The sequence below is a fragment of the Engystomops pustulosus genome, chromosome 1 (genome assembly GCF_040894005.1).
Source record: "Engystomops pustulosus chromosome 1, aEngPut4.maternal, whole genome shotgun sequence".
NCBI lineage: Eukaryota > Metazoa > Chordata > Amphibia > Anura > Leptodactylidae > Engystomops > Engystomops pustulosus.
In genome coordinates, this window is record NC_092411.1 from 198,188,845 (window position 1) to 198,203,440 (window position 14,596).

A 14,596-nucleotide genomic window follows, 5' to 3' on the forward strand; every position below is an offset into this window, starting at 1 on the left:
TAAAAAACTCACCCATGATCCAAAACAGGAACACCTTAATCTTCTATCCATTCTAATCAACCAAGCTTCCACACAGGGCATCCAAACAAAAAAAGAAAAAAAGTACATCATCCCAAAAAACCCACATACAGCCCTGTTTTACTATCTGCCCAAAATCCACAAAAACCCGAAGAAACCACCAGGCCGTCCGATTATATCAGGAATTAACTCCGTTACATCAAACCTCTCTGAATACATCGACATCCTGTTACAAAAATTCGTCACAACCCTCCCCACCTATCTCAGAGACTCGGCACAGCTTATTGTTGAACTAGACAAAATACAGTGGCAGTCTGATTTCATCCTGATCACTATGGACGTTTCCTCACTTTACACTAACATCTCACACACTCTGGGCATAGAAGCAATAAAACATACTCTCTATACAGATCCATCAATTCCTCCGACACAGATCACATTCATTCTCGACAGCATTCTTTTCATTCTGGAACACAACACTTTCACATTCCAACAGGACATCTACTCACAGGTCAGGGGGACAGCCATGGGGACAAGATTTGCACCAAGTTATGCAAACATATTTATGGGCCGTTTCGAACATACCCACATTGTAGGCAACACCAACTACAGTCACTTGATCCATTTTTTTAGAAGGTACATAGACAACCTCTTCATTATCTGGAAAGGAACAGAAGCCCAAGCCTTAAGCTTTGTCAAAGAAATCAACCAGAACTCATGGGGCATCGAGCTAACAGTAAACACATCTCAGACTCAAATCGAATTCCTGGACCTCCTCATCCAAGTTGACGAACATAACTCTCATCTGATCACCAGCACCTTTTTTAAAACCGTAGACGTGAACAGCTATCTGGATTATTCAAGCTCCCACTACAAAAAGTGGTTACAAAACGTACCGTACGGCCAATACAAAAGGATACGCCGAAATTGCACTGACCATAAAACTTTTCAGACACAATCAAAAATCCTCAGGGAGAGATTTACCGAAAAAGGCTATCCACCAGGCATACTAAAAAACGCCTACCAGAAAGTTAACTGCCTCACACAAAAGGACTGCCTTATCCCCCCCACAAAAAAAGCACATGCCCCATCGCACAAATCCAACTTCATCACCACCTACACCACAGACCATAACCTGATCAGACATACCCTAGAACAAAACTGGAACATCCTCAAAAAAGACCCATACATTTCAGAACTACTCCCATCCAAACCACATCTCACATTCAGAAGGGCCCCCACCCTCAAGAATATTCTAGCCCCCACAAAACTCCGTAAAACAAAAGAGAAAACTACTTTATCCTTTTTTCCAGAATTAAAGGGCTGCTACAGGTGCAATAAAGAAAGATGCAAAACTTGCGACATTCTTAATAACAAAACCAAAGACTTCAAAGCTCTATCCACAGGAGAATCATTCAGTATCAACTCATTTATCAATTGTGGCTCAGATTACGTAATTTATGTCCTAGAATGCCCTTGCTCCTTACAATATGTGGGATGTACGACCCAGAATCTCAGAGAACGCATCAATACCCATCGGAGCAAAATTAACTGTGGTTACCCCCTACACAGTGTATCCCGTCACTTTGCATCCCTTCACAACAAAGACCCACTCCTATTGAAACTCACCCCGATCGAGCAAATCCCGACCTCACATCCAGATAGGTTTAACCAACTGGTCCGTAGGGAGAACTTTTGGATCTTTAAATTAAACACCCTGACCCCCAATGGACTAAATGAACTAATCGAACGTACCTGATTCCACAATACTCACATACGCAGATTCATCTACTTATGATCTATTTAATGATCTAATTATTCATTTAACTAATATTCATTTAATTATTAATCATCCTTTTTTTTTTTTTTTTTCCAACTTTTTTTTTTTTTCCCAACTTTATTCATACACCTCTTACAACTATATATTTTTTTTTTTTTTTTTTTAACTTTATCCATACACCCCTTACACCTATTATCTCCGCACACATAAAAGGCTCCTGCTCCCATTGGGCGCACACTTCGCGCCGAAACCAGCCACACAGCCTTCAACACCGGGAACAGTAAGTCACCTTCCCCTCCACACCCCCGCTATCCCACAGATGCTCACATCCAAGGAACTTAATCCCACTTTCACTCTCCAACAGCCGTCCTGTGTTTACCCTGAACCCCAGCGATCCTGTGTTCACCCTGAACACCGGGAACAGTAAGTTATCTCCCCCCTCATACCCCCGCTATCATACAGATGCTCTCATTCAAGGCACTTAATCCCCCTCTCACTCTTCAACAGCCGTCCTGTGTTTACCCTGAACCCTGGCGCTCAAGGTAACTACATAATTGATTTGTACACCACATTATATCATTAACCCATCTCCCTATTACCCAATTCATCTGCATCACAAACCCATCTGTTCCACGCATCCACTATAGTATGGAATCCCGCCTGCTCTACACTATCTTTTTCTCCACCACCCCATACCTGCATGATATTTTATATATTACATTTTTATATATTATATTTTATATATTCTATACAGTTTACCCTATTACCATATTTTATATTATTTATATTCAGACGTCCCTACATGAACCACATGTATTTTCTTTTTATGAATTTTCTTTTACGCATTACTATGAATTTCCTGTTTATGTATTTCCTTTGATACTATCAATTATGAATTATTTTTGTCAGTACTTGTATGATATGAATTTATTCCACCAAGAAACGACGAAATGACCTGTACTTTATAGACACGTTTTTATTCTTTATATAATCTTTTCAAAAAAACAAACATCATCTTTTATATGTATATATACTCTAAACTAGTTTTTATCATGTTGTTTTGCCTAGCAATTATCACGGACCTGAGGAAGGGGGTAGACCACCCCCGAAACGCGTAGTCCTTTTTATCCTCTAAATAAATAATATCTTACACTCCACTACCGTGTCGGATACAACTCAATTGGGGCAGCGCGTCTTATACCAACCCGGTTTTTTCAAACCTTTACATCCCTGTGATTCCCTATCCGGCACTACCACTGTACCGGACCCCGGGAAGACGCAGCACACCCTAGCCACAGCTACCGGAGAACAAAAAGTATCTACTCTAGACGCATAAGACACAAGGTGTCTTCAGGTGAGCAGATACTCTCTAATACCTCATCTCACTTATAAGTGACCTATTGCACTAGGGGCGCCGCCCGTGTCTCGTTCTAATATTAAGGATAGCAGCCTACCTTCTAGCCATACTCACTTAAAAACATGCCTCAAATTGTGCAACCTTTTTCATACATTTTGTGGTATAAAATGTATGATGAATTCCCACAATATACTGGGGCACATTTACTTATATACTGGGTTGCACTGCTCACTTTTGTTGGACTGTGCACCATATTCGGGGCTAAAACGGCTTGCACAGGTATTTAAGATGTGTCTGCACTGGGATTTTGTCGAAAGAAATACTTTTTTTGGGCAGCTGTGCTGGCTTCCAAACGACACCATTTAGGGGCATGCCTTTGGATGATCATACTGATTCGGATTGAGCACGGGATTTAACCTTTAAATTGTATCGCAAGCCCTAGATCTAACATGCACCACTAAAAAGATGGTGAACTCTGTTGGACATGAGAAGGGAAACGACACATTCATCATATTGGTTGCACGATCTTAGTGAATCGCGGCATAGTGCATTGTAGACGGACAATGCACTTTCGGTGAACTCCAGTGGCCAGGTATGTAAATGTGCCACAGTGTATGTATACAGTGATTAGACCAGTCAATTTTATGCCTGAAAAACAATGAATATACCGAATTCATTATATTTGGGCTCAACCATTAGTATACTGTGTGATTATAGTAGTGAAGCAAAAAAGGGATCATAGATTTGGTTGTGCTTCCTGACCGTAATGCATATGGTACAAAAAAGGGATGTGTGAGTAAATAGTTTTAAATACATTTTCAGGCAATGCCTATCAATACCATATTGTTGTCCTCATCAGCCCAAAGTCTAATGCAAAACCAGTCCAGGGGAAGCAGGGTACTCCTATCACATTACAACTAAGAGCATTCTGCAAATTTTAGCCTGATGAAGATGCCAATATGGCATTGAAATGCTTTTGCCTAAAAACTTTAACCTGTTTACTCGCACATTGTCTTTTGTGTACAATCTGCATAAGGAAGTGCAACCAAATCCCTGATCTGTCACTACTCTACAACCCTTTTGGAACACTATTGGTTAGTAAACCCATGGAAACTGCAACAATCTATAGGTCTATAAATTGCTCATCACATGAGGTGAACATGATTACTATGGCTCACCACCTCTGACTGGGGATTGTGATCAGAGCTGTACTGGGTCTAATTAGAGCCAGCAGCTCTGATTAAGCGCTTTAGACGCGGCGATCATGTGACCGCTGAGTCTATGGAGATGGTTTTGAAAATTTTTTTTTATAATTGCTGAATAGTTCACATTATAAAATATTTTCTAAATTTTAAACAATATAGAGTATGTGATATGTATATGATGAACATTTAATAATCTCATATATACTTGATGAGCCAGATCAAACACTTGATATATTTTATTAGGTTTTGTTTTGAATATTCAAGAATAATATGAGGTTATTATGTACGGTAATAATATTTGAACAAACTTAAAACCCGAGCAGCTGGATGTTGCAATTCACTGCTGTTATTGGATTTTACAACAAACAGTACCTTTTCTCTCGTCACATTATCCTTGTCCCTTTGCTGTCACATTAACACATTTGAGCGCTATGGACAACTTTATCTGTTGCTTTGCTGTTATCACAATTCACCAAGGAACAAGCAGACAACCTGTCAAAGGACCTTAGCATTTGTTTCACTGCGTAGCACTTTAACTTGTAAACCAATGAAAGAGCTAAAAGCATAAATGCAAACACTAACAGATTTTATTTGGTAGAAAATTGCAAACCTACCTCTTGTTTTATTTTGATTTTATCTTTAACTAATCAATCAACTATATGTTCCGTTATTTTTATTATTATTTTATTTCTCTGTAATGTCTTATTTTGTTTGGATAATTAGGCAATGACCTGTAAAGAGCTGCAGAATGATGGAACTATATGAATAACAATTTATTATTATAATAGTTTTTATTAATAACCATTCTTTTTCATTCTCATGGCAGAGCACAGATTTAAGTCCAGCCAGCAGTACAACATCCCTCCCTATGAGCCCTATTGCTGAAAGAAGTCTTCCTTTTAAGGTATGAGATTTACTCCACGTTAAGATCATAATGAATGTTGGCTGATCCTGTTGATTTAAAATTAATCTTTGAGGTTTCTATCAGGAATGATATAGTTTACAATAGCACTGCAGATGCTAAAGGAAATCTACCATTAGTATTAAGGAAAATTAAACATTCTTACCTATAGTCCTCTTCAATCTTTATCCCAGTGCTGGTCTTCTTTGATGTTGACTTGCCTGTTACAAAAGGCAGTGGGGGCGCAGTGTCCCGTGCTCCTGTGATAAATAATTGGCATCCCAGAGCACTAGACACCACATCCCCCTGCGTTTTTTTAAGGAGATCCCAACGTGTCAACATTAAAGAAGACTGATGCCGGGGTCAAAATAAAGAGGACCATAGGCAAGTATGTACAGTTTAATTTTGCTCATTTCTAATGGTAGATTTCTTTTTAGGACCCCTATTTTTCTTAAGGATATGGAACATGGAAAATAGTCAGAAATGTTTTACTTTTTGGGGGGAAATTTAATGGCTAACCATGTTAAAATCACAAAAAAACAAAGTACAGGCAGTCCCCGGGTTACGTACAAGATAGGTACTGTAGGATTGTTCTTAAGTTGAATTTGTATGTAAGTCGGAACTGTATACTTTATAATTGTAACCCCAGTCAAAATTATTTTGCTCTCAGTTACAATTGGATTTTAAAAATTTTGAGTTGTCATAAGAACCAGGATTAACAATAAAGCTTAATTGGAGACACCTTTGATAACTGTTACAGGGGATCACTGTGGCCTAAGACTAAAGTACAGTAAATTACCAATATCCAGAGGGCCGTTTGTAACTTGGAGTCGTCTGTAAGTTGTCTTACGTAGGGGACCGCTTGTAGAACTTTGACTCATTAACTCCCACAAAGTCTACAACACATCTAAAACAACAATTGAATAACATTTTCATGACGACCTTGATGAAATTAAACTGTTCTAGGTTTGCTACATGGGTTTGGCAGTTTTAAATGAGAAAGTAGCATTTCATTTTACTTAAAAGTTCTAGACTTCACAAACTCTATACATCAATTCTAGAAGAATTTAGATTTCTCTATAATTCTTGCTAATCCTATTTCACATGTATCTGCAACCATAAATATCTCAAAAAACTACTTTTATAGATTTGCCCAGAACAGTATTGAAATTTAAGATTGCAGTGTCATCAGTATGTGGCACTGCTTTTCCAAAATTGCTTTTTCTCCATTTAAAAATTGAGGTATGGATTTTGGTCAACATTTTGATCTACATATATTTAGAGTATCATCTGGATTCTGCACAGAATATAGTAAATGTCACTTCTTCCTTCAAGGAACACTGTTGTTGGTTGCTCATTAAAGTTAGTTGTATCGGGAATTGTTGGTCTGGAAAGTTTTCAAGCAATTTTAGTTTGTGTAATATTAAGTTTACTTTAAAGCATTATTGTATTATAGTGTTTAATTATAGAATATTTAAAGTTCATAATAACAAAGCTATGTAATAATTTTAACCTGACTTCCATAATTCTGAACATAACATATAGTTGTTCTCTGGACAATCATTACAACATCTTCATGCAAAAAGACAAGTAAAGTATGTGGTCTAATGATGGAAACTTCAACATAGATAATACTCAAAAAGTTTTGTTGCTTCTCCTTCCAGAGAAGGGTCATATAAATTCTTCTTTTTTTTTTTTTTTTCAACTGTCATGAATTTATTTCTCCAAAAACCTCATGTACCACTAACTGTAGTGTGTATCTTCAACATCTAAATTCACTTGATAAATCTGGTTTAAGAAGGCTAAAGTGAAAGGTGGAGTAGGTTGACAGATGTAGCAAAAAGTTATGTCCAAATTTATATCCAAATAAACTCTAGTAATTTGCCTCTATCATAGAAAAAAAATTAAAATACAAGAATAGTAAATACTCTCGTTCTCTACGGTTCCCGGCAGCTTATAGTGAGAGACCCAATATTTGATAAGTATATTTCTTTAGGTGTATATTTTTATTGATATTTTAATTGATTTTCATGTATTACTGAATAAGATGCTTTTCTAAGACTGACCCAAGGTGTTCTCAAGGGAATACACCAAAAGTTCCTTACTCTACTTTTAGTAAATGTGAAGCTACTGAATCTTCAGACGGTCACAGTAGACCTGACATTCTGAGTTCTGTCAAGGTATTTTGAAGATGAAAAAGTGAAACATGGAGTTATTTACTGAGCATTTCTGCTGTACAGTAGCTCTTAGATGTAAACAGTCAGTCAATTGAAATAAAGTATTTTTCACCTTTCTTACAGTTCAAAAACTTTCTCCAGTGTTTAACCCCTTTAGGACGCAGCCAGTTTATATAATAGGGCTTTTTTAAAAATTGGAGCAGTTTTTATTCCTGTGATAATAACTATTCAACCCTGCGATTTTGAGATTGTTTTCTCATGAGACATTGTTGTTTATCTTAGTAGTATAATTTTGCTGATTAGTTAGTTTTTTGGTTGGTATAAATTTAATAATTTTGGAAAATTTGAAAAAATGTACAATTTTCAACTCAACATTTGGGAAGCCTGTTAACACTTTAATTCTTTCTCGGGAATCACACAAAAATAAATGAAAAATTTTTACATTTCAGTGTACACATTTAGAAGGTACTAGAGGTAAATATGCCTCCCAAGTTTTTTGGCTTGTTTCTTCCGGTTGATACCTGACATGTGGATGTTAACTGCTGCTTCGGCGCACAGCGAGGTCCATAACAGAGTTAGTTATATTGGATTTTTTTGGCAGGCTGATTTGGCTACAAATATTTTGTGCAAAAATTCTACGGGTTGTCTAAGGTATGGCAATATCCTATATGGCAAATGTATTTTACATACATTTTGTTTTTGGCATCATACAAAATTGTAGATGCCTTTAGGGACCAGTACAGTAGAAACCCCTGAGAACTGATCCTATTTGAAAACTACACCCCTCCATGAATTCATCTAGGGGCATAGTGAGCATTTTAACCCCACAAGTGGACCCCAAGGATAATGCATAATTGATAGTGCATAGTAAAAAATATCCATTATGTCATCTTGTGCCCAGCTCATGCCACTGGAGACAACACCCCAAAAATCATGAAGCATGTTCTCCCGGGTATGACAATACCCCATATGTGGCAATAATCTACAGGCTGGACACACCACAGGGCTCAGAAGGGAAGGTGCGGCATGTAGCATGATGTATACCCCTTTTGGAGAATACTCTGCACCTTTTTTTGTGTTGTTCCCTTGCTGGCAGTTTGGAAAGTTTCTCCTGACAAGTGCTGTCTTGCTTCCAGAAGTAACGGCACTCCCCCCTTCATTGGCTCCAAAAATCAAATGCTTGACTACCACCTCTTGAAACTCAAGGAAAGTTCCCCTCGGGCCTGAATATCAATGTAGCACATATGCAGTATAGAGGGCCATATATATGATGTGCACAGTCAGCTTCTTGTACCACACCCTCATTTTCCGCTTGGCTCTATATGGCTGAAGCACCTGTGGTCCGACAAGTCAACTCCTCCCATGTACCCATTGTAGTCCAAAATGCAGTCAGGTTTGGGGGTTTCTGTACTGGTACCTCATACAGGGGTAGGGGCGATGGTGTGCCCATGTATTGCTGTTAATACATGAACCTCTCTCTTGTCCTTGTACTTAACACACAATATGGGCCTGACATTATATAAGCAATAATAACTGGGGTCACCTCGGGGTGGGCACTTTGCATTGTCGGCATAATGCAAAAACTTATGGATGGCTTCAAAGTGCATCCTGCTCATCGCCATGTGGAACATCGGGGTGTAGTGCAATGGGGCAGATTTATCAAGCTGTCTGAAAGTCAGAATATTATAAGTTGCCCATGGCAACCAATCACAGCTCAGCGTTCATTTTACCAGTGCTCATGAATATTTTAAAGGGGAGCTGTGATTGGTTGCCATGGGCAGCTAGAAATATTCTGACTTTCAGACAGCTTGATAAATCTGCCCCATTATTATGTCTGTGCTTCAATAATCCGTGATTTTAGCCTTTTTTTTAACCAATCCCATAAGAATTACTATTCCTCAATATTTCTCAATCTCTCAGTGACAAGGGTCCACTTGTGGGGATATACATAAAAATCTATGGGGTGTGGGGCAAAATCTTGTGCAGCATAGAGATTGGTCTGGGATATAAACATACCAATTGTTCCAATCATACTTGAAAAAAAGTTGGGTTGACAAGTAAAATGGACACTAGAAGGCTTGGTATATAATGGCAATATAACTGTATGCCTCCAATACTGTCTATGTTTTATGGGACATGATTTTCCCTAACACAAATTAGGGAAAAGGGGCATACTACAACCTTCTCCACACTCCTCCTCCGCATGACTACTACTCCTCCGCATAACTACTGCTCCTCCACACGACTACTACTCCTCCACACGACTACTACTCCTCCACTAGACTACCACTCCTCCACCACACGACTACTACTCCTTCACACAGCTACTACTCCTCCACATGACTACTACTCCTCCACCTGACTTCTACTCCCTCTCATAACTACTACTCTTCCTCCAAACAACTGCTAATTCTACACTACTACTACTACTCCACACTACTACTACCAGATCGCACTAAAAAGTGTGTTTGTTGGGGAAGGGAAAATGGACAATGGGGGGATTACAACGGATCACAAAAACTCTTCTCTTCAACACCACCAAAAGCAAAATGGTGATGTTGGGGAGCGTGGAGCTACTTTGATCTGCCCCCCTGGGTCACAGATTACTGTCATTGGCCTGTCTGTATTGACTGGCCAATGGCAGCGATCAACATCGCAGGACCAATCACATTGGTCCTGTGATGTCAGAGGAGGGGTGTCCCCTAGCAATCTCGGCCCATCCTACCGAGCTGTGACCCTGTCTCAAGAAAGCAGAAAGAACCTGCGTCCGATATAGCACTCAGTGTCCAATATATATCAGAAGCAGTTAACTAGAGACAAATACCTGCAGCAGTTCAAACAAAAGAACTGTAGTGTACAGGCGGTCCCCTACTTAAGGACACCCGACTTACAGACAACCCATAGTTACAGACGGACCCCTCTGCCCCCTGTGACCTCTGGTGAAGCTCTCTGGATGCTTTACTATAGTCCCAGACTGCAATGATCAGTTGTAAAGTGTCTGTAATGAAGCTTTATTGATAATTCTTGGTCCAATTACAGCAAAAATTTAGAAACTCCAATTGTCACTGGGGCAAAAGAAAACATTCTGTCTAGAACTTCAATTATAAAATATACAGTTTCGACTTACATACAAATTCAACTTAAGAACAAACCTCCGGACCCTATATTGTATGTAACCCGGGGACTGCCTGTATATAACTAGTATCCCAAAGAAAGTCTTGACTTAATATGGATTATGTTTGTTCACAATGTATTCTGTTTGTTTGTCTTAAAGCTACAATATTCTTTTAAAATAAATGTAAATGTACAGGATAGTGGTCGTTCAATCCATCAAGAAAACTGTCAGCTCGCTCTATTGTTTTTTGATGAAAATAAATGCATTTTGTAGAGTAGAATAATAATTTGTCTGCATTTTGTGTCAAATAGTGAGCATTTCTTTCTTGCTAGATCTGAACTATTGACTTCTATAAATGCATTTCAGGAAAGTAAACAAAGCAAAGCATGAACTTGTGTAGAATTTATTTTAAATGGTTCTTCAGGCTTAAAAAGTGGATTTATTTAGATTACTTTAATGCTACTTGGCTTTTGTATGTGATAGCAATAAATGTTTTATAAATATTAGCATGCATATTAAATGAAATCGCTTCCACTGAACGTGTTGAATTGGCTTTGGTTAAACATCAAGACTGTTATTTGTTTTCGCTAGTTTACATAGATGACTGTACACTTAGCGTTTTTGTGACTGTAAATATACTTTGTACTTATAAGGATGTATATATTCACACAAGGAAGGTATTCTTTCTGAAGAGGTTTTATTAGATGGTAAATGCTCATATGTTATTGTAATTTGCTTAATCTACCATAAAACTTTTAAAGGCTCCATACATACAATCCCTGCCTTTTTTGTGATTTCTCAATTAATAATTTTAGTTCAAGCACATGACATTGCAGAAAAGCAGTAGTGCTGAAGATTTGGGGTGTAAATCACAAAGCAGGAATGTTGTCTGCATGGGGTTAGTAGGCCGACCAACAGAGCAAAGGCAGAGAGGAAGAGAGGGTAAGAAAGTGGAGTGAGTAATTGTGGACATATTACCCAAAAGATACTAGAAGAAAAATTCACCTTGGGAACAATGAGCATAGTCCCACCATGCAAGAAACTTTACAGAGATTAGTATCAGTGTTGTACTGTTTAAACCTTAGGTGCTGGGACTTTTGCATAGTGTTTGAGTTGTTGGCAGTGGTGAAAGGTCTTATTTTACAGTCCAATAATAATACCCAGGATAAGAACCCAGACCATGACTCAAATTGGGGGACTTTAGATGTACTTGGTGCACTGGGATGGTTATTCAATACTTACACAATACTTGATTATAAATGCATTTTTTACATTCTATCTTCTTGCTACACACATATAATCAAAAAAGGTGTGTGTGTGTGTGGGGGGGGATGTTACCCTTAAAACATTGATCTAAGGGACTATTATACTTATTCACTAAAGAATTCCTGATGAACTACTCTAAGTCATGGTTTTAACCTATTACATTGTCCTCATATTCTAATTGCTGTGGAGGTCATATTAAAATATATCCTAATTTCATTTCACATGTTTTACATTACATTTGAATACTATTGATGTGCCTAACTATGCACAACTAAATTTTATTAGTATTTTTGAACATTGTGGTAAAACAAAAAAAAAATCTCAAAATTAGAGGAGATAGGGACCTCTTCACTCTTTAATTCCACTAGTCCAGGACAGGATGCTTAGGCAATAAAACCAGCATTTCCAAGAACCAGAGATCCCATCTTAAAATTAATGGCGTGTCGATGAGATTCTCTCTACATCCCTTACAAGGTCAGCAGAAGGTGATGGCCTACAGCTATCTGAGGTCACCTTTTTAAACCCCCAACTGACTATACACATCAAAGAAATATGTGGCATAATTAATATTTCAGCCAATTATTCTTCCCTAATAACTCCATGCAGGTCTCTGCGATGACTGTATCAAATGCCAAGAGATGATACCACAGTGACAGGGAACAATTGAATTCCTAAAATATTAATCATGATAAGTATGTATGCAGGGCCTCCGATAGGGCAGTACAACTGGTACTGCCCTATGGGGCCCGGACTCTAAGACACTAGGGGGGGGGGGGCCCGGCCGGTGGGGTAATATGCGGTAATAGTACGTCAAACTTCTGGCCCCGGCTCCTGAATGGAGCCGGGGCCAGAAGCTGCGGGTGTCGGCTATATATTATAGCTGACACCCTCCTCTAACACCCGCGATCGGAGATTTCTCCGATCGCGGGTGTTAACCCCTAACACGCCGCGGTCGCGCTGACCGCGGCGTGCTAGGGGCATTTAACAGGATTCGGACCCCCCCGCGGCGCTTACCGGGGGGGTCCCGCTGCTCTGATCGCAGCCCCGGGACTGCCGGTGCCCGGGGCTGCGCGATCTTCTTCCGGGTGCCGGGTCCGTGCCTCCTTGCAGGACCCGGCTGTGACACACTGAGCATGCGCAGCATGCTCAGTGTTTCACATAATACAGTGTAATACATCTGTATTACACTGTATTAGGTGAAGAATAGCTTGAACAAGTGATCAGTGGATCACTTGTTCAAGCTAACCTGTAAAAGTAAAGAAAAAAAAGTTAAAAACACTGAATAAACACAATTTTTAATAAAAATAATTAATTAAATAGAGTTAAAGTCCCCTAAACACAAACATTCCCTATACACATCTAATAAAGTAAAAATACCTGAAAATCACCAAAACCCCCCACATATTTGGTATCACCGCGTCCGTAACAATCTGTACAATAAGTCAGAAACATTATTGGACCCGTACGGTGAACGCCGTAAAAACAAAACCCGAAAAACTCGCCAAAAATATAAATTTTCATAAAATCCCTTTACAAAAATGTTCTAAAAAGTGATCAAAAAAAGTTATGTGCCCCAAAATGGTACCAATTGAAAGAACAACTCAACACGTAAAAAATAAGCCCTAAACTAGCTCTGTCAACCAAAAAATATTAAGGTTAAGTTCCCGAAAAGATGGCGATGCAGAAACAAATAAGATTTCCTCTGTATTAGTTCTTCTCCAGTAAAATTGTAAAAATAAATGAAAAACTATATAAATGAGGTATCACCGTAATCGTAGTGATCTATAGAATGAAAATATTATAGTATTTTTAGTGTATGGTGTACGACCCCCAAAATATACAAAAAAAAGAAACCCCAAATTGACAATTTTCTTTTCCTCCATACATTAAAGAGTTAATAAAATCTCATCGAAAAGCTATAGACCCACTTAAATGAAGTATTTGTAAAGTGCATCTCATGTCGCAAAAAATAAGCCCTTAAATGTCCAAATTGCCAAAAAAATAAAGATTGTATAGCCAATAAAAAGTGACAATGCATAATCTGCTCTGAATGGCGCAGCTCCCCCTCAATGCCCTGGCGTGTGCCCATACAGCAGGTTACCACCACATATGGGGTATTGTTATACGCGGGAGAGATGGGGGATCAAATTTTGAGGAGCGTTTTGGAATTTTATCCACTGAGAATTTGTACATTTTATGAAAAACACATTAATTTAGCCAAATAAAATGTAATTTCGAAATTGCATCCGATTTTGTTTTAACCCCTGTAAACCAATTAAAGGGTTAACAAACTTCATAAAAGTTGTTTTACGTACGTTGAGGGGTGTAGTTTCTATAATGGAGTAATTTATGGGGTTTTACTTTATTTAGGCCTCTCAAAGTGACTTGAAACCTGAGCAGGTCCCTCAATAGCAGGATTTAGCTTTTTTTATGAAAATGTGAAAAATTGCACGTGACGTTCAATAGTATGACTCCTATTGGCAATCTACCAGAAGAGTGTGCCTTGTCGTAGCAACAGGCCTCAAACCCTGTTTGTGAAAGGTCACTGCGGGGGGCAGGAGGCTTGTTCGGTTTTGGGGTGTGTTGGGGCCCAGACACTTTTGCTGTATGGGGCCCCGAATTTCCTGATGGCTGCCCTGTATGTATGCATGTGGGACATCTTGAGAAAAAGAGATGGAAGACCAAGTTTGTAGGATGCCTGCCTGGCAAGGTTAGCATATAAAGATTCTGGGGTATACAGCCATAAAAGTAATAAAAAGAAATTAACATATTCCAAG

The 14,596-nt window shown here is 38.7% G+C and overlaps 1 protein-coding gene across 1 annotated transcript in view; it reads left to right on the forward strand.

The window, feature by feature from the left end:
- CCSER1 (coiled-coil serine rich protein 1) overlaps nt 1–14,596 on the forward strand; it is a 573,345-nt gene that overhangs the window by 434,555 nt on the left and 124,194 nt on the right. The window contains exon 7 of the mRNA XM_072117766.1: nt 5,187–5,264. Coding sequence (XP_071973867.1) covers nt 5,187–5,264 — 78 coding nt within the window. The remainder of the gene's footprint in view (nt 1–5,186; nt 5,265–14,596) is intronic.